We start from the raw sequence: 21,889 nt of genomic DNA, 5'->3' as shown, positions 1-21,889 counted from the left end.
TTTTTGGACCCCAATTATCGCGTTATAGTGGGGTTCAACTGTGTTACTACTAGTTATGAATGAATGGCATACTGACATGGGTTTTCACCAAAAGTCTACTTATGAGTTCTACTTGGTTCCAATTTACAAGATGCTAAATCTTGCATTTAGTATCGCTACCACATTGGTTGTTTTGAAAATCTTATTATTGCTCATAAATATTGGAGATTGTTTCACACTTTACAGTTCAAAATAAGAAATAGTCTGAACGAATTCTTTCGAGTTTCATTTTGGCCAACAGAATATCTTTCCTTCAAGAGACTAAAGTTTTTGTTAATTTCGGTGTGAAACATTGTGAAATCCTCCTGCAGGCTCTGCTTTGCAGTTTTGGTTATGGTGGATTAGGTAATGGTCTTTGGTTAATGTTATTCACAGTTGTGGTTACAGTGGATTAGGTAATGGTCTTTGGTTATAGTTATTCACAGTTGTGGTTACAGTGGATTATGTAATGGTCTTTGGTTAATGTTATTCACAGTTGTGGTTACGGTGGATTAGGTAATGGTCTTTGGTTAATGTCATTCACAGTTGTGGTTACAGTGGATTAGGTAATGGTCTTTGGTTAATGTTATTCACAGTTGTGGTTACAGTGGATTAGGTAATGGTCTTTGGTTAATGTTATTCACAGTTGTGGTTACAGTGGATTAGGTAATGGTCTTTGGTTGTTATTCACAGTTGTGGTTACAGTGGATTAGGTAATGGTCTTTGGTTAATGTTATTCACAGTTGTGGTTACAGTGGATTAGGTAGTGGTTTTTGGTTGTTATTCACAGTTGTGGTTACATTGGATTAGGTAATGGTCTTGGGTTGTTATTCACAGTTGTGTTACAGTGGATTAAGTAATGGTCTTTGGTTGTTATTCACAGTTCTGGATACAGTGGATTAAGTAATCATTTTTGGTTGTATAATACCTGATTTTACAATGCAATAATTCATCTAAGAACAGTTTAAACTGTAATTTTGCAGATAAATACATGATTGTTGCTAGTGATTAGCAGGTTGTCTTCAATGCAACTGCATATATAGAGGATCTCTAATGGGTAACAATTTAATATTGAATTTATTTAACAGGTTGAATAATGTCCAGCTTTTGCATGTGTGTGTGTGTGATTTGGATTTTTAACATAGCTTTAACAAAATTTCAGTCAAACTGCTACGATGTCTGCAGTGTGGCAGTTTATAGTGATGTCTAGCACTGGGGCATCATGCCGCAGACATGTAGCATGATGTCCCACCCAGTCACATTATCCTGACATAGGGCCGGCCAGTCCTAACACTAACCTCTTAATGCTGAGTGTCAAGTGAGGCAGCTGTTAGTACCATTTTGTAAGTCTTTGGTATTACTCGGCCGGGGATCAAACCCGCGACCTCCTGCATCCAAGGCAGATGTTCTAACCACTAGGCCACCAGAGCGGTATTCCAGCTTTTGTGAGCCTTGGCTTGCAAAAGCTGGACATTATTCAATGAGTTTCATAAATTTAATGTTAAATTATTTCCCATTTGAGATTCTTTTTATCACATTATAAGTTTTTATTTCAGTGGAAATTATTTAGATAGAAAGAAGAACAAATAATTTCGTTCATTCTGACAGACGGTGCACCTTTCATTTGTTGTGCATAAAATATAGTCCCAAACAATGTTAAACTACTAAAAGTAGACTGTACATTTTTACAAGCTATAAATCAAAGAAAAAGCTTCCATCCGAATAAACAGAACATTTTATAATGGCAGAATCATTTTTCAAAACAGAATGGTTAATGCTTTGGGATGCCACATTGATATGGTAAACAGTAGGCCTAGAGTACATGTTTACCCTAAAATGTCACTTGCAGAACTAAACATTATATTGTTGCGATTGTTATGTGAAATAGGATTACTGGATGCAGAAGTTCCCACATTTACTCCAATGCATTTGTGATCAGATATTTACAGTATTTGACTGGAACAATAGACTGTACAGAAGACATAAATAAATTTCTTTTTGAGTCGGATTTGCATCCCAGATATATACTGCGTAAAAGATGCTGTGGTTGGATAAAGTTCTGTGATTTAGGAGACCCATTTATGTCATAATTCTTCTGTGAACAGAGGTGAGTTTATTTACTACTGCAAGTTAACATTTAAACCATGCTTGTATGTATAGTGGATTCTATATCTATGTTATGGATATACCGCTCCCTCACCCCACCCGGCCATCAAATAAGCAATACCCTTAGTTTTACTTCTTATTGTTGTTATTGTCTTGTAGTTTTATGCCATTTTTCTCATTATGATATTGTTATACATGACATAACAAAGCCCTGATGGGGTAACATATCCATATGCAGACAGCCGAGATAATTTTTCCTCAGTTTCCTTTCACGAGTTGAGTTAAAAAATTTCTGCCAAAAATGTTCATTCAAAACCAAACATTCCAGAAGGTGGGGTTAAAAGCATTTTCCCATGATTCCAGATAATCAGTAAAGAGTATACAGCACAATAATGGGCTTATTTGGATAAAACAGAATGACATAAAGTAATATTTTAACATGTGGTAATATCAAAAATATGAAACTGCACATACTATAGGAAAACTATACCTATTATGTAATAAATGTAATAAAATCATTTTGTGCATGACAGTTTTGGTCATAAATGACAGGTGGTTACTCAGGCATAGGTAGCTAAATACAGATTTTAGTGTACGTATGTACAGCCTCACCGATCAAAATCATGCTTTCTTCCAAGATTCTAGGCAACAATTTTTGGTGAGTGGAATCATGTGTTTTATAATTGGATGCAGCTTATTTTCATAAAATCCTGGCAGCATCTCTGAAGTGAAAGCACTGGAGTTGCAGCTGGAGAAGAAAGTATAGAAGCTAAAGGGCAATGGTTAACATCTAGATTACTATGACTTCCTTTTTAAATATCATATCCATTTCATATTACATTTCTTTATTTCAGTGTATTGGTTTTGTGTTTGTTTCTTGTGTTTAAATTACCAACTGAAGCAGAACACTTGATACCTTGAGTAGTCATTGAAAACTGGAAACTGGTCATTGAATAGTCATTGAATTTCAGCTCTGGATCCAGATCTGTATGAACCCAGTGACAGTGACAAAAGTCTTGAACTTTTAATAGCATAGGTCAGATTGGCTGTTTTCATCCCTTGCTTGTCTCATAATAGCCATTTTCTAGTGAGACTGCATCAGATTGTTTGAAAGATGTCATTGGGAATTTTGTTAAAGTCGGGTTAACCCAAACCAAAATTGCAAGCTTGTTTTAAAGCTTGCAGCAAGCTTGCCACAAGCTAATTTATAAAGCTTGCAGCAAGCTTGTATTTGGAACATTGCAGCAGGCTTGCGCAAGCTTATTTAACAAGATAGTTTCATAAGTATGCACAAGCTTGCGCAAGCTTGTTATTTATTTACCTTGTACAATAAGTATACACAAGCTTGCGCAAGCTTGTTACTTGCTTACACAAGCTTGTTACTAGCTTGCACAAGCTTGTTACTAGCTTGTACAAGCTTGTGCAAGCTTGTTACTAGCTTGTTGCAAGCTTGCACAGATTTCTTGCTACAAGCATCTGGGCTTTCAAAAATCAGACATTATTGTGTTTTCCCCCCTTCCAAAAAAAGCCTGAAAATGTGAAGGGGGGTCTGGGAGTCCGAAGGCCCCTGTCCAAAAATGTATTTTTGACTCAACTGCTCCTGGTGGACCACATTATCATAATATATTGCAAAGTTTTACTTCATTCCAACAAAATAATCTGCATATTTGATGATTAAATAATGTAATCTTATAGTTGCAATGCAGTGGAAAACAAATCTGTTCCGCCAAAACATTAAGTTTAATTCCATTGTTCAAGTTTATTCATTCACTGCAAGCTTACCCAAGGCTGCAGAAGTTTCATGTGTTCACCTAGCTGCAAGTGTCACGTCCCTACAAAATGATCATGAATAATTCATGAACTGGCATGAACTGTTCATGAACTTGGTTCAAGAACCATTCATGAAAGTTCATCAAAAGGTTCATGAATTATTCATGAATGTGCATGAACTGAAAACAGTCAATTCGCGAAATAATGAATTCATGAACTGTTCATGAACTGAATTCATGAACAGTTCATTAAAGTCCACAAATTGGATCATCATTCATGAACAAGTGCATGAACATATTCATGAACTATGATGAACAAAGTTCCTCAGTGATTCATGACTTCATGAACAGTGCCTGTAAAAAAATATATGATTACCTGACAAGTCACAAATACCTATTTCATCCTGAATCATACAATAACCTTAGATGGGGGTGAGGGTGGGGTTAATACAGTATAAAATGCAACATATTATCTTAAAAACTGTATTTAATTTCAGATAAATTTAAACTGACAAGCGATATTCTTTCTTTTTTTTACCCTTAGCAACACTTTTTGTATGTTCTGTAATTTTTCTTTGACAAATTTTCAAGAGATATTGGGGCAGTTGCCTGCAATCAACTGTTGAAGCATATTTCATCGTCATGGGCTGTCTTTCAAATGGGGTTTCTCCTGACCAGTCTTCTTCCAGAGACTGACCTGTCTGATAACTCTTTTGTGAAGATGTTCAGGGCCTATAATTTAATCAAATCCTATCCATTGTCACTACTGAATGTCTCCATCTGCAACTTAAGCTGTTCCATCCGATTACTGTTTGGATCTTTAACATTGTTGCAGCAGTCACAATTTAATGTCTCTTCCATCTTGGCCATAGGATCCTCCAGTTTTCAAAATTTCCTCCTTAACCTACAAACTTCATCCTCTAATAATTTTACTTTTCTGCTGTCTGGTCTGAACAAAAAGGTAAAGTTAGTTAATTACAGATAATCTCTGATCAACATTGTTTTTAGCTTTTAGCACATTATCATTGTACCCCACTTTACTTAATGGAATAATATGATCCAACTCAAAAATGATTTAAGCCCTTACACATAATACTGAGCATTTATATTATTGCAGAATTTTGTCACTAGTTTTATATTAATTGAAGCTGTCTAGCCATAGGTATAGTCACAGGAGTCAGATGTTTTAATCAGTAAAATATGACAATTTTTTTGACGACATTGTTACACTAAATAAAGTAAATGGAGCATTTTGGCATGGGGAACAGGGTCACACCAGAATGCAAGCCCAGAGAATCCCTGACAAGTACCATGTTTAGATAAAGCATGAAAGCAGTGTTGGTATCGATTGAAAACCATTCAGAATTGTCTTGTTCTAAACACTCTCCACATAATATATTTTCATTTATTTGACCTAATCTAAGGTATCATGACGTCAGCCCACCAAGTTATCAGTATATTTGAACTCAAAATGAACTTGGATCATTTCATTTTCTTTCAGGTTATATGCATCCAGAGAAAGCACGTCTTCTATTTCTTTAAATTTCGTGCCAGTACGTGAACTTGATGCAGGCCTGTATACATGTACAGCCATGATCAATGGACAATCCCATAATGGGACATTTAAATTAACAATATTCAGTAAGTATAACATGTTTTCTTGAAATGCATGGTACAGTCTCAGTTTATGAAAGTTTGTGATTTAAAACAAGTTGACATCTCAAACTTTTGAATTCTTCAAGATAGATCTTTTTTGCTGTCTGAATACTTTTAACTTATCCAAAATGTTCAAATGCAGTGTGAGTGAGTACATTCTTTTTGTGCCCAATAGCTTTCAGATGTAATTAAATGATGCTGATCCACAATCGAATGTGGTTGTTATTTGTATTAATAGAAAAATATTTAAATGACTTCTCAAGAAGAGCTGCTCAGTTGCTTATAAAACCAATATATCAGTTGACTTTTATTATCAGGAAGATCTGTCCATATTAGTGAAATTAGTTCTCATTGGTGTAATCAGTTTGTATTATTTTCTCACATGCTTCTTTCTCAAAAGATCTCATTCTTTGAAAGTTATTGGATGATTTTGATTATGAGAAAGGGGCAGTACATACTGTCCTATATTGTTGGAAAGAATTTGTATCAGACTGGAGTAAAATAGGTAAACAAATGATTTGGTTTGGGAGATTAGAACCATTTTGTTTTTAAAACAATGTTTAAGCCAGCTTAGTGAAATAATGCTAATCGTGTAGTTACATGAGCCGGCTTAGTGAAATGGCTTAAAACTGGTGTAGTTACATAAGCCAGCTTAGTGAAATAATGCTAATAATGTAGTTACATAAGCCAGCTTAGTGAAATGGCTAATTCTGTAGTGACATAGCCAACTTAGTGAAATGGCCAATTGTGTAGTTACATAAGCCAGCATGATACTGAAATTGCTAATTGTGTAGTTACATATTAGCCAGCTTAGTTAAATGGCTTAAAATTAGTGTAGTTACATAAGCCAGCTAAATGAAATGGCTAATGGTGTAGTTACATAAGCCAGCTAATTGAAATGGCTAATTGTGTAGCTGCATAAGCCAGCATAGTGAAATTGCCAATCGTGTAGTTACATATGCCAGTTTAGTGAAATGGCCAGTTATGTGGTTACATAAGGAAAAATGCTGCCAGGCCATGGAATCACAGGTTTCTCACAACAATAATCACTAGTTGCACAACTTATTAAAACCAATGGGGAAATGGTAACACAAAATTTTTGTGGTTCCCACTATTTTTTGTACCCCATGTTTGCTGTTCATTTAAAAAAAAAAATTCTAATAAGGTTTTTCAAATTAAGTCTTGGTCATCCATTTTGCTGGTGATCTCGATGAAACTATACCAAAGTAAATGTTGTGTTTTAATACTTAGCATATATTGTTATCTTATTATCGATGCTCCATAATTGATTGTCATACTGATGCACAGTTTTCACCCAAAGATTTCTTGTGATGTCTAGTTTGCCCTAAATGAAAATAGTGCTGATCTTATATTAATATGGCCCCCACAGTGGCTAATTTGAAATCTAATTTTACTTGGCTTGATCCAGTTTGAAAAAATGTTGAATTCCACTTCTGCAGAATTTCTGTCTTTTCCTTTTGCAATATGAGATCCAAGTTATGCTTTCCCTATATATTGTCATATAAAATTAGTCCCCAGATTGTTTACATACAAAACAGCATGATTTCTGATGGCCTTGAAAAGTTTGTTATCCTGGGGAACAGTATATATTTTGATAGTCATGAATAGTGCTTGTTCTCTTTGGCAACATCAAGTGTTTGATATCCTGCATGTCATATGCTCTGATGGTTATGAACAGACTTTATCTTGGGTAAAAACATATATTTTAATGATCATGAAGTATTATCCTGGGCAAACCATGTTTTTTTTGTTCATCTCGAACAGTGTTTTCCAGGGCAGAAACATGTTTTGATGGTCATGCACACTGTTATCTTGGGGCAAAAACATGAGTTTTGTGATGAAGCGTGTGTGAGAGGATAACAACAGTAAGGAGGAAAGTAAGAATTTGAGCATAACGAATAACACTGGAAAACTATTTGTTGATGCAGGCCACATAAGTGACAATTGTATTGAAAATAATAATATGTTCATATGATCTGACATGCATAAGGTTATTTACAAAATTACTTTAACATAGTATGTGATAAACTACTTAGTTTAAATTCAGATCTGAATGTAAATTTGTAACCATCAAACCAGAAAACAATCCATTTGGGAGCTGAGACCGACATAATGTACATGTAACCAAAAGAACCATGATATTTCTTTTAAAAAATTGTTTTCAAATGTATACACATAACAAAGGATACAAAGGCATGAAAGATATGTGAATAATTTGTGTAGTACAGGTGTGAATACCTTCCTCATACAATGTTACTGCTGAGAAATTAATATGAAGCAAAAACAAGTTATGTTCAAATGATATAACATGACTACAGTTATTTACAAAAATAACTACAGCATAGAAGGCTATACTGCAAGGCGGTTGGTGGGGTGGTGGTGGAAAATGTAAAAATTCTGCTCACTAAATATACTACCCGTATCTCCAAGAATTCTTTTGCAAGTGACGCTAAGGATGCTGACCCATATATTCGTACACCTTAAAACTATCTTCCATTGGCTGAATGAGTCACGTGACCCCATTCCTGGGTTTGGATGGCAGCTGATGGTCGATATTGCACTTGTTTCCAGTGCATAACAAGACCCATTCACCCATCATCACAAATATCCTTGCGCTAGCACAAATAGTTTTGTGATGAAGCGTGTGTTAGAGGATAACAACACTAAGGAGGAAAGGAAGAATTTGAACATAACGAATTACACTGGAAAACGAATTGTTGATGCTGGCCACATAAGTGACAATTGTATTGAAAATAATAATATGTTCATATGATCTAACATGCATAAGGTTATTTACAAAATTACTTTAACATAGTATGTGATAAACTACTTAGTTTAAATTCAGACCTGAATGTAAATTTGTAACCATCAAACCAAAAAACAATCCATTTGGGAGCTGAGACCGCCATAACACAGGAACCATGCAAGTCACTCACTTTGCATGGGGCCTGTACAGCCCCCAAATGGCCCGTGGCCTGCATAAACCATGCCTTTCTCATTCTGCTCACAGACATTTGTGGCTTCCAATTGAGAAGGATAGAAGTGCCAACTGTGAAGATTGCACATAGTGAACAAATATCAGTGCTGTTATATCCACATTAGAGTTATATGCTTCTTGACTTCTACCAATTCAAGTTATTCAGAGATTTGTGGTTGTTGTAATTATTTAGCCGAGGTTTCTCGTGTGTACTTTTCCTGTCACATTCATCTGCAGTGAACCCACTTGCCATTCCGATGAGATTATACAGTGTGTTCAGGTCTGTGAACCCACTAGACCTGAAATGGAAAGTAACGTTTGCGTGACATGAACATAACATGATATGCAATATCTATATATAATGCAGGGATGAATGGTGAACCTGATATTTACCCAGATTATGATTATGATGGAAAATGCACTTAAAGGTTAATTTAAAAAAGTGTAACTAAGAACCCCAGATACCCCTTTGTGTGCTAACTCAGTTGAAAACCAAAAGAAATTATAGATTAGAATGACGCTCAGAACATCTAATATATCGTTTGAAAGCATCCGATTTCCATTGCCCTAACTGAAAAATCTATCAGACAAGCCCTGTGCCGCAGCAGTTGTTGCTGCTATGATTCTAAATCTGTGACTCTTGAAGCATTTTGGATCAAATCTGCAGAACTGCAGAGCAAGTTTGAGCTGTGCATTGAATTCTGCCTGAGTTATAGGTGTGTTTGAAAGATACATAAATATTGGGCTTGGACCTGTACCTCACCTTTGGATGTATCACTGGAGATTTGAGACAGGACAAACTGCAACATTATAGTTTTTATTAATTTTTAAAGTGAACTTCTGGCCCTGGCCGTGTTTGAAGGTGTTAAATGTTCGAGTGATGGAATGGTGGTCCAACTGATCAATGTGCAACAGATTAGGGTTATGGAGGCTAAGGGAGTGATCTCCCCAATTCTCAAGAAGGCATGGAATGCCAAGGAAAACATAGCTCAAAATAGGAGCTGTTTGTACCAAGAAGTTATAGTACAAGTTGCTGCTTTCAACATTTGTGTCAAGGTACTATCCAGTAGTGTATCAAGTGTGTTTGTTAGTGTGTAGTAGTGCTTTTCTGATGTCACTGCGCTATGGGGAATTAGTCACTAGCAAGATGGTTTAATTCTTCTTTTCTACATTTAATGAATTATGTAGCCGCTAGTTCTTCATGCTGACTCCCTGCACTATGTTTGACCTGGCTCTTTTAAACAATCCAAGCGGACTTCAGAGAAAACTTCCCTGAAGACCTATTCTAAACTAATCTTCTGGTCTGATAGTGTTAGGTGCAGACCCTTTATCTAACTCTAATCTACATATAATAATAATAATAATAATAATAATAATAATAATAAAGACTTTATTTAGAGAAGGTAACTCAATTAGTTACAGAACTAATCTACCTTGAGGCCTTCTATCTGTTATGTACAATATATACAGTATATACAACATGATGTGAAGAGTCTGGCTTGACACTAAATAATTAAGTAATTTTAAAATTTAAAGTATCAAGCCTGGAACACATTCACAGGCATCAGTGAAAACATAAACATACATATAAAACATAAAATATAATCCTGCATTGAAATATTCAGCTATGAAAATGATGTAAAATTACAGAAAAGCAGGCGGTATTTTTTGTACTAGAACTGTTCAATTTTTTAAAGATTTCATCCATTTAAGACATTGATTGTGAAAAGATGAAATGCTAGGAGCCTGCCTTATGTCACTGGGAATGTTGTTCCATACCAGTGGACCAGTATATTGAAAACTTTTTTTAAACAATTCCTTCTTTGGCCTTGGTATAATGTAATTTTTTCTTCTTATGGACCTTAAATTTGGAGTGCCATCAGCATCTCTTTGGTGAAAGATATTGCTTAGATAGACAGGAATGTCTTTTCTGGATACTTTATACATCAATTTGGCCTTTCTAAGAAATATTCTTTCATGTATTGTTAAAATCTTTATATTATTCATTGCATCCTGAAAATTGTCTATACTTTGATCTAGAATTAAATGGCAAGCCCTCTTTTGGAGTCTTAAAAGTGTTGTTATGTTTGAATTAGAGGTATTACCCCAAATTACATTACAGTAGTCCAGATATGTCTGAATATAACTTTTATAAAAGATGACCCTATACTGAAGAGGAATGTATGTTTTGATTTTGCTCAGTAGCCAAAGATAAGAGTTAACCTTTTTTGAAATATGTTTAATGTGAATAGACCAAGTAAGATTGTTATCCACGAATGCACCAAGAATTTTATCTTGAGAGGTCATATTGAGGCTCACATTGTCGAATAGAACCTGGAGTTTGTCGCTATCTAGCCTTGCTCGTTTTTGTTGTGTTGTAACTAGTAGGGCTTTCGTTTTTTCTGTATTTATGATCATACTGTTTTCCTTGCACCATACTTGAAGTCTGTTGAGAGCATCTTGTAAGTTATTTTCAAGTACTGTTTTGGTTTTACCAATCTCAGACAGTGTAGTATCATCTGCATAAAGGTCAGTGGAAGAAACTGAAGTTACAATCTTAAGAGGTAAATCATTGATAAATAGTATGAATAAGAGAGGCCCAAGGATAGAGCCTTGTGGTACTCCACAATTAATATTTTTACTTTCAGAAAGTTGACCATTTAAAGATACTTTTTGCACTCTATCGGTTAAGTAAGAAGTAAACCAGTTTTAGGGAGTTTTCACTGCATTGATAGATTTTTAGTTTTTCAAGCAAAATTTCATGGTCTACAAGATCAAAAGCTTTACGAAAATCAACTATAATAGTGCCTACCATTTCTCCTTGATCTAATGCTTTCAGCCATTTATCAATCAAAGATACAAGTGCAGTTTCACGGGAGTGATTCTGGCGAAAGCCAGACTGATTATCATGAATAAGATTATAAGTGTTTAAATAGTTGAGAAAAGAATCATGTACATGTTTTTCTAGTAATTTGGAGAGACAAGGAAGGATAGAGATGGGTCTGTAGTTATTTACATCATCTTTTTGTTCCTGCTTTATGCAATGGTAAAACCTTGGCAGTTTTCCATGTTTGTGGAAATTTATTAGACCTAATACTTTCATTGCAAATGAAAGCTATATTCTCTACAGTTGCAGGTGCAGCTACCTTTAGTAGCCTTGGTCCAGTCATATCAAGTCCTGTAGCTTTACAATCATCCATTTTTGTTATATATTTCAACACAAATTCAGGACTCATTTCAGGAATTTCAAACTTTATATTGTTTGGTAGTTTTTTTTAGCACAAAAATGTTTGAGTTCCAGACGATCAGATGAAGTTCTGGGTTCTTTAAAGTTTTTCAGCAATTTGAACAAAAAAGTTGTTAAAATTATTTGAGATGTCAGCTGGATTATCAGTGTAAATGCCCTCATGATTGAGGGATAAAATTTCAGCTTTACTCTTACATTTGCCTGCACCAAACCCTGTAAACACTTTCCAGATAGCTTTGGGATTATTTTGGTTTTCATCAAGCACTTTTTTATAGTGCGCTTGTTTGGCTTGATGTATCATTTTATTAACTTTATCAAAATGCACAGAGTCTAAATTATGTAATCCAAAATAAAGCCATGTATGTACTCTCCATACACTCTTTTCCCACTGATGTTGTGTGTTAGAATTTACAAAAATATTATTTTGAGTATGAAATTACTTGTAAACTTTTTCCTTTTTGAGCAAATTAATTCAAAATTAAACTGTAACTGCTAACTCTATTTTAAGTACTTTATACCTACTAAAAGAGATTCAAATTTCCCTTCAACTGGTCACTAATTTTAATGTTTAAGTATTAAGGCAAACTTGCTATAATTGATTTTAATTACACTGGTCAACAGTGAAATCATTACTGACTTGAAAAGGCCCTAATCTGTAGTATTTTGGTGTGCCGAACACGAATATAACCGTGAAAAATTTGTATTGGCTCTCGTTTTGAAGATATTCATATACCTCATTTTCTATGTTTCACTGTGTAAATTTCTCCAGTAGGACTGCAGCAACATCCGGAATAATGATGTAACATTGCATAATACCATCATGCTCACATCATCCACAGCTGATTGCATCATTTTCTGATGCAATGCAATACTAATGCCATGCGGCTGCTGAAGTAAGTTGACGTCAGCAGTGTACTATACATGTGTAGGCCTATTATACTAATGCCAGGCGGCTGCTGAAGCTGACGTAAGCAGTGTACTATATAAAGGCCAATCAGATAGGTTCAGCATTTAAAATATTTTAGACGTTGTGCGAGACAGTTCAAGCTACTGTTAGATAAAACTTATTATTTTATCCATTTACGTACAATAAAGAACAGTAATGCCTCGAAAGTGTGTTAATACCGCGGACAATTTTTGCTATATTTGTGGGGAAGTGACATTTGCCAACCAGAAGAAAAGTATCAATTCTCAAGTGAAGAAGGCATATCATCTTTACTTCGGATGCAAGGTTGGTGACCAAGACAAGCCTTGGGCTCCGCATATATGCTGTGCTACATGTACAACACAGCTTTCACAGTGGTTGAATTGCAAAAGGTCATCAATGCCGTTTGCAGTCCCAATGGTGTGGAGAGAGCCAAGCAACCACCTAAATGACTGTTACTTCTGCTTGGTTCCTCCTCTTTCCGGCGGAATAACGAAGCGAAAGAAGTCGAGAATAGTCTACCCAAACATTCCGTCTGCATTGAGACCAGTTCCACATGGTGAGGGACTTCCTATTCCAGAACCTCCAGCAGAATATTCTCTTGATTCATCTGACGAAGACAAAGGTGAGTCGACCTGTTCTTCTCCTGGTCCATCAGCATGCAGTGATCCAGATTTTCACTGTGGTGCATCATCAACCCCACACAGAATAACACAGGAAGAACTAAATGACCTGATTCGTGATTTGGACTTATCAAAGAACAAGGCAGAATTGCTAGGATCAAGACTCCAACAATGGAATCTTCTAGAAGAAGATGTCACAATTACTGCATATCGAAAGCGCCACCAGCAATTGGAGCCTTTCTTCAGAAAGGAAAGTAATCTGATATTCTGTTCTGATATTGAGGGCCTCATGAATGCTTTAAAAATCACTCATGACCCACAAGAATGGAGACTATTTGTGGACTCTTCGAAACTGAGTCTCAAGGCTGTGCTTTTGCACAATGGAAACATTCTTCCATCTATTCCAGTAGCGTATGCTGTCCACATGAAAGAGACATACGATAACTTAAGGCAGCTACTGAATTCCATTGAGTATAACAAGTACAGCTGGCACCTCTGTGGTGATTTGAAGGTAGTTGCCCTTTTAATGGGACTGCAGCAAGGATATACAAAATACATGTGTTTCTTATGCGAGTGGGATAGCCGAGCAAGGGAAATGCACTACATGAGGAAGGAATGGACTCACAGGCAGAATGTAGCCATTGGAGAGAAGAATATCCAACAGCCAGCTCTGGTTGAGGCTCAGAAAATCTTGCTACCACCCCTTCACATCAAACTAGGTTTGATGAAGAACTTCGTGAAAGCCATTGACCGGACTTTGCCAGCATTCCGATACCTGCATGAAAAATTCCCTCGACTCAGCGAAGCAAAGATTAAAGAGGGAGTTTTTGTGGGTCCTCAGATTCGAGAGCTTTTCAAAGATGACCGGTTCAACAACTTGCTGGAAGGTGACGCGAAACAAGCATGGAATGCTTTTCGCCTAGTTTCTACAAACTTCCTCGGAAATGTTAGGGCAGAAAACTATAAGGAACTAGTAGAAGACATGTTGATGAAGTATAAGAAACTTGGCTGCAATATGTCTCTAAAGATTCACTTCCTTCATTCCCATTTGGATTTCTTTCCTAGCAACTGTGGTATTGTTAGTGATGAACACGGCGAACGTTTTCATCAAGATATCGCAACAATGGAACAAAGATACCAGGGAAAATGGTCCACTACAATGCTGGCTGACTACTGCTGGACACTCCTCAGAGATGCTCCCGAACAGCTGTACAAGAGACAGGCGAAGAAATCTAAGATGTAGTCAATGACTTGATTTTTTATAGGTAGGCTATTACAGTTGACCTTTTACTATTGGAATGCATTTCGTTATGTAAACATTAATGTCTTGCAGATTACAAAAAAACTAGAGCCAATTTTGCAATTTGACTGTCATATTCGTGTTCAGCACATAAAAATTGATAAGAATTGACTAATTTTATTTCAGTAACATGACTTTTGTAAAAATTTGTTGTCCAGTGTTAGCTTTACAGACACATCTTCCAACTGTCCTACTGACTCCTTTGTTTTAATTTCTCCGGACTGTAACTTGACACCATAGCATTTGAATAGCTGCTGGTAACCTAGTATTGACCTTAGATCTCTGCCTCTAAATCTAACAGTGACTGTAGAGTTACTCCTCTATCACAGACATACTGTTATTAAATTTATGTAGAGAATTTAGAAAATTTATACATAAATAATCTTCTCTTCTAAAACTAATATAAATACTATAGCACCTGAAATAATTACATTTAGCCCTATAATATGTCCCTCCGGCCTAGCAAAATTTGGTCCCCAAATTTTTATAACATACTCTTGTTTTTGTCAAATTATTGAATAAATTGGATTAAACATGTATTTCATAATGTTTTATGTGGCATCAGTGTTCACACACACCTCCTTGTGCACTACAAACCTACAAAATCTACACCCTAAACAGAATTTACATTCCATAGTTCAAGGTATTAAGGTACTACAATATTGCGATTTATTACAATCATTTCAGTTAGACACAGAAATAACTTTATAATCCCAAGAGGTCTTATGGATGCTAAATTTAGGTAAATATCTTGATGCATGTATATGCTAAATAATTTCAAACACTTAATTATTAATCACACAAATAATTTCTATATCATCTTTGTCTACCAAGAGTCACATGAACAACAGTTCCATAAATGTCTGACTTCTCACCAATCTACAGCACATTGTATAATGTTCCATGAATGTCACTTCACTTTGAATGTAATTTCCAGGTATCACAAGGATTTCAAGATTTTCTTGAACTGAATAAGAACTTGCACCAACATTGTGCCATAGACTGCTTTAAAATTACAGAAGTTATTTGTTTGCAAAGAATAATCCATTTGGAATGTGCAGCATAGCTGTCAATAGTCCAAGTATGGGATTTTTACCTCTGTTCTGCTATGCCATAGGAAGGAAGATATGCAGGATAGATATGGAGGAAAGGTTGATAGGAAAGTATAGAACAGCAAAACAAATATAATGAGTCCACCTTTAAAAACTAATTGATCAAGTCCCTTTGGAATCTTCACTTTGCATACTTTCTTCTCTTTCCTTTTTGTGTCTTTGTTACATGAAATTCCTGGAGCAAAAACTGGTAAAGCTTCTTCAGGTTCCCATGTTGTCTTGGGGAAGTCGCGATCTTGCCATTTAACCCTATAAACACACTTGCCACGATGCCGACTACAGGCTAGAATTTCATCAACAATACCCCATTCTTCTTTTGACTGTGCTGTTGCAGGTTCATCTGATGCTAATGACTTGGAAGATGAATCTGTTGTAGGTGCTGGAATATCAGTTGTCTTGTTGTGCACTGGTTTACTTGAGGGTTTGCTACCAGATGTTTAGTCTATAAAGATGTTTGTGTCCCCTTTGGTGTTGTGGTCTCCTGTGGTGTAGCTATTTGTGTAGTATCATGTCTGAAAACTCGTTTCTGTTCTCAGGGCTGAAGTATTGTTTTAGTCTGTTTGCATGGACCAACGATCTTTGTAGTTTGTGATTATCACAATCATGTAACTTGTATGTATGATTGGGCCCAATTTCGCTGATATACCATGGTGTTGTCCATTTCTTGTGTAATTTAGATGATCTACCTTTTGGTACTTTTGGATTGTGCATCCATACTCGTTGTCCTAGGTGGAAAGAGGGTTCTTGAGCGTGTGTATCATAATATTCTTTATATTTTTGCTGAGAGTTCTGAATGTTGTCTTGGGCAATTTGTCTAGTTATTTCCATCAGTGTTTTGAGCTTTTGTAAATAGGTTGCTGTTGTGTCCTTTACTAACTGCTCGGTATTTGTAGGGTCAGCAAGACAAACATCTAAAGTGCAAAGAAAGATTCTAAAGATGAATATACAAAAATTTTGCTACTTAACTTTCATATGGAGTCAGCACTGCCTAAAATAAAATAGAATTCTTCAGAATCCAGTAAAAATTTAGAATACAATTTAACAACATTTCCATTTTAAATTCTCCACCAAACTGTAGTAGCGCCTTTCTGATGTCACTGCGCTATGGGGAATCAGTCACAAGCAAGAGGGTTTCTTCTTTTCTACATTTCATAAATTATGTTGCCTCTAGTTCTTCATGCTGACTCCCTGCACTATGTTTGACCTGGTTTTTTAAACAATCCTAGCGGACTTCAGAGAAAACTTCCCTGAAGACCTATTCTAAACTAATCTTCTGGTCTGATAGTGTTAGGTGTAGACCCTTTATCTAACTCTAATCTACATATCAAAATGCACAGTCTAAATTCTGTAATCCAAAATAAAGCCATATATGTACCCTTCATACACACTCTTTTCCCACTGATGCTGTGTGTTAGAATTTACAAAAATATTATTTTGAGTATGAAATTGAACAAATTAATTCAAAATTAAACTATAACTGCCCAACTCTATTTTAAGCACTTTACACCTACTAAAAGAGATTCAAATTTCCCTTCAACTGGTCACTAATTTTAATGTTTAAGTATTAAAGCAAACTTGCTATAATTGATTTTAATTAGCTTTACAGATGCATCTTCCAACTGTCCTCCTGACTCCTTTGCTTCAATTTCTCCGGACTGTAACTTGACACCATAGCATTTGAATAGCTGCTGGTAACCAGTGAAAAGCATTGACCTTAAGTCTCTCCCTCAAAATCTAACAGCAGACTGGAGTTACTCCTCTATCATAGACATACTGTTAGTAAATTTATGTAGAGAATTTAGAAAATTTATACACAAATATAACTTCCCATCTAAAACTAATATAAATACTATAGCACCTGAAATAACTACATTTAGCCCTATAATAAGTGAATCAAGTTTGGAAGTGCCGATTCTGGGTCCGCATGTGGAGCCAAGGTCTGGAATCTGTGCACCTGCAATCGAGAAAGAGCATCAACCAGAACATTTTTCTTTCCTGGGATGTGACAGGTTTGAAATAGTATGTTGTATCTGGGGCATGCAAGGTCCAGGTCTCTAACAAGGAACATAATGGAAGGGTTCTTTGAGGTTTGCGTATTTACAACATCAACCAATGCCTGAGTTGTCAGTGTGAAAGTAAATGCAATTTTGATGGCTAGAATAGTTGGGTATACATGTAGCTCAAGGACTGTGATATCAAGCTCTCGCCATTCTTTGTTCCATAGAACCATTTGCTGCCTAGTACACCGCCATAGCCAACTGTGCTAGATGCATCAGTGTGCATATGAATGGCATGAGAGTCCAGCCAGCGATCAGGGAAGAATAAAGATTTACCATTGAATTCTCTCAGGAATGTGGACCACAGATGCAGATCAGTCCGAACACCTTTCATAATGCATATGAAGTGATGTGGTTTTGACACACCCACTGTCAGATCAATCAACCTTCTCAAGAATGCGCTGCCTGGCAGGACAACTGCACATGCGAAATTGAGTGTTCCAGTTATGGATTGGAGATTATGGAGCGTCATTTTTGTTTTTTGTAGGTAAAATGTTATTAGACTGTATCAGTTCTGGAGTTTATCTATGGGAAATCTTACCTCCATCTTGATTGTATCCAGTTCATAGCCCAAAAAGGTCAGTGTTGTACTGGGAAGAAATGTTTTTTCCTCAGACATGGGGGTACCAATATCTGCACAAAGAATTAAGAATAAGGTGTTATAGTTTGATTCCAACAGCAGAAAGTCATCTAAAACATGTTCCATGTGGCCAGTGCCCAATTTGTGTCATACAACACACTGTAATGCAGTGCTTAAATATTCAAAGATTTGACAACTGGAGCTACAGCCCATAGGAAGGCACTTGTCATAATAATACAGGTCATTCCAAGAGAAGCCAAACATATGATACTGAGTCATGCAGAGTGGAACAATTCTGAAGGCACTAGCTATGTCAGTTTTTGCCATAACACAACCTCTGCCAAGTTTTTTAATGATCGCAATAGCGTGTTCCACAGTTTGATATTGAACAACACATTTTCCCGGGGATATACCATCATTTATAGAAAACCCCATAGGATGTGTTAAATGGTGAATCATACAAAAAGTACAAGGTTTTTTCTTTGGAACCAAGCCATGGGGTGATATTTGAAATAGTGAGAAAGGGTGGCTCTTGAAAGGCCCTGCACACCTGCCAGCATCATTTTGTCTGTGGATTTTGTTTGGCTGATTTTAGAGTATGCATTTGGATAGGTGACAGAGAACCCTCATGCCCCACATTAAATCCAAAAGTAAATCCATGTATCAAAATTTGTATCTTGGCTGTTTTGTATCCTTTGAACCAGTGTTGTAACCTTTCAGATTTAACAGGAGTAGAAAGCTTTCAGTATTTGCAGGACCCCTTTCCCTTGCTGGCTGTGTTGTAGAGAGTTTGATGTAGGTCCTTGGGACTGAGTAGGTTTGTAGCCACCACGAAAGGGCTGCATGCTCTCAGGTCTAGCCCGTTTTGGGGCATATTTTGGCAACAGTTTGAATGGGTGTTGATTGGGCAGTTTGCATTTAGTGAAGGGATGAGCTTCCAAGCAATTGAAACAATTATGCTGGTATGTACATGCTAGCCCTGCCGAACACTGCAGCCCCCTGTGGTGGTTAAAGCAGGCCCCTTTCGGGGGATTTGATTTTGAGACTGAGGATGGTAATGTGGCAGTGCTGGTAATCGTCGTGTCACCAATGCTGTCAACAACAGATTGCATATAAAGTTCAAGTTCATGCGACGAAACTGCTCATTGTAGTGTCTCCAATGAGCCCTGCGCTCAGAAAACTTCATGATGATTTCCGTGTGGTGAGATAGCACTGTGCTCAACCTGGGGGATTTCATGCATATTATTGTAGCAAATCTGTTCCATGCTGTCAACCACTGATTGATCGAGAGCGGGGACTTCTTGGCCATGGGGACTAGGTTCAATTCAAATGTGTTTGATGTGATATTGAACTGTAATCTATATGTATTGTCCGTGGATGTCGAAAGGAGAGTTTGAAAATCTATGTATGTCCCAGCCCACATCTGCTGCTTAATTTTGTCAGTTTTAGAGGCAGTTATATCGATTGACCTGCTTACAAAGTTGGATTGACTGTGTGTATCTAAAGTAGTAATAGGTGCTAAGAAATCACTCAGAGTACCTATACCTGTGTGAGAGAGTCCAGTTAAGGCTGAGATAGCCTGTGCAATGCTTCCCCAACTGACTGTTCAACATTGCTTTTTGTTTGGGTGCTGGAGGATGCAGATGGATCTTGCTCAGTTTCCTGTGACAACATGGTAGGTTGTTGCGGACGAGTGGTCCCATGCAGCATCTCCAAGATGTGGTCCAGCTTTCTGTCACTTGAGCGGTGACAACAGGTGTAATCTGCTGTACCACCTGCTGTGTTATCTGGTCAATGGTAGCTTGGTCAACTGTATCTGCATTATAGTGTGTTGCTCCAGCTCCATGCTGCTGTGTTTGGTGATCAACTGACCTAATCCATGAATCGGTGGACTGAACCCTCTTTACAGCCCGTTTAACCCCTGCTGATGCTTTGCGCTTGGGTGGCATGATCTGGTAAAGTTAGAAAAAATAATGTATTGGACATAATAGTAAATTGTAAGAAACAGGTAATATGGACTACCTTGTATGGTCCTATGCACAAGGCATGTTATTGTTTAATATACATATATATTTTTTATTTTTATTGTTTCATTTTGTTTTATTTTTAAAAAAATCTAAAATGGGTGTGACCAATTTGTTCTTAGCAAAATGGCACATGTATAGAAAGTGGCGGTCTGTTATGCAACCGGACCTGTTATCAGGCCAACAGGCTGATACAAAAGTGCAAAAGAAAAAGAGGACAGGTATGGGAACTGGCCTGTTATCTCCCAAAGTGAGCAGATAACAATAAACATTGGAACATGTTCCGGGAAGCCACTCATAAAAGACCCCTTTTGAAATAATTAATAATTAAGAACAAGGATACCTTGGTATATGAGTGGCTTGACCTGACCCAGTGCCTCCACAATGGCAGACACTAAGGTTGTTTACGAAAAACAAAGGAACAGGTACGGGATCTGGCCTGATATCTCCCTTTGTGGGCAGATACAACTGAAATTTAAAAGCTGAATTAGTACAAGAGCTTGCCTAGTCTAGTTATCAATTAATGTTTATGCGTTATGCTCTATTTTATAACATGCATTGAGAAGAGCTCCCCAAAGTGACATATAAAGGTGCCAGTGTCCTTTAGGGACAAATGAATGCCATCTGAGCAAAATTTCTCCCTGACCTGAGGCCTATCGAAGACAAATTTTCTATTATGGTCCCAAATTGTTAAATAAGGAAAAGCAGACACTTCACATTACACAATATCATTGACCTCCTTTGCTAAGTGACAATACATATCCTTATAGTTTTTATCGGCTGCTTCATTGTTATGATTTAGTATTCCCACAACCCCAACTCGGTGTAATGTTGCCAGGAATCTAGGCATAAGCTGACACAGAACAATCATATTTCTTAGGTAAAAGCATAGCCAATGCGACCATCTTATGTGCAGTTACCTCTGGCGATGTATCGGCATTTGCATCGTTGTCCCCAATCAAGAGAATTACAATATCGGGGCTTCTTAAGCGCACTTCATCCATGTCATGGTGCAAAAACTTGTCGATTGTGCGCCCTCCGATACCCTTCATGTTTACATTACAAACTTCCATTACGTTAAAAGACGGAACTAGTCTAAAATCCGTCCTGAACCTCAAATACTGATCTAACCATTTGCAAAGGGAATGACCCATAATCAGTGCTTTTGTCATTGTCTTTCCAAAAAGTAGACGATGGCCATGTACAAAAAGAAAAATCTACTAACCTTCTCCTTTCCAGAGTACGAGCAAGAAAATGATCCTTACAATTATGAGGAATAATAGTGCAAAGAAACAGGAACAATTAAAAGGATTGGAAGGAAAAAGAAGAAAAATGTAAAAATTATGCTCGCTAAATATACTAACTGTATCTCCAAGAATTCTTTTGCAAGTGACGCTAAGGATGCTGACCCATATAGTCATAAACCTTAAAAACTATCTTCCATTGGCTGAATGAGTCACGTGACCGCATTCCT

The 21,889-nt window shown here is 36.7% G+C and overlaps 1 protein-coding gene across 1 annotated transcript in view; it reads left to right on the top strand.

Moving 5' to 3' along the window:
- The window catches only part of LOC149797120 (hemicentin-2-like), a 287,779-nt gene that overhangs the window by 162,441 nt on the left and 103,449 nt on the right, over nucleotides 1-21,889 (top strand). The window contains exon 17 of the mRNA XM_089961792.1: nucleotides 5,395-5,534. Within this exon, the coding sequence (XP_089817918.1) occupies nucleotides 5,395-5,534 (140 nt within the window). The remainder of the gene's footprint in view (nucleotides 1-5,394; nucleotides 5,535-21,889) is intronic.

This window comes from Sinohyriopsis cumingii, chromosome 6 (genome assembly GCF_028554795.1).
Source record: "Sinohyriopsis cumingii isolate HCF-2022 chromosome 6, ASM2855479v2, whole genome shotgun sequence".
Lineage (NCBI taxonomy): Eukaryota > Metazoa > Mollusca > Bivalvia > Unionida > Unionidae > Sinohyriopsis > Sinohyriopsis cumingii.
The sequence above is the reverse complement of the archived record's forward strand: the minus strand, read 5'-3'. Positions and strand labels throughout refer to the sequence as shown.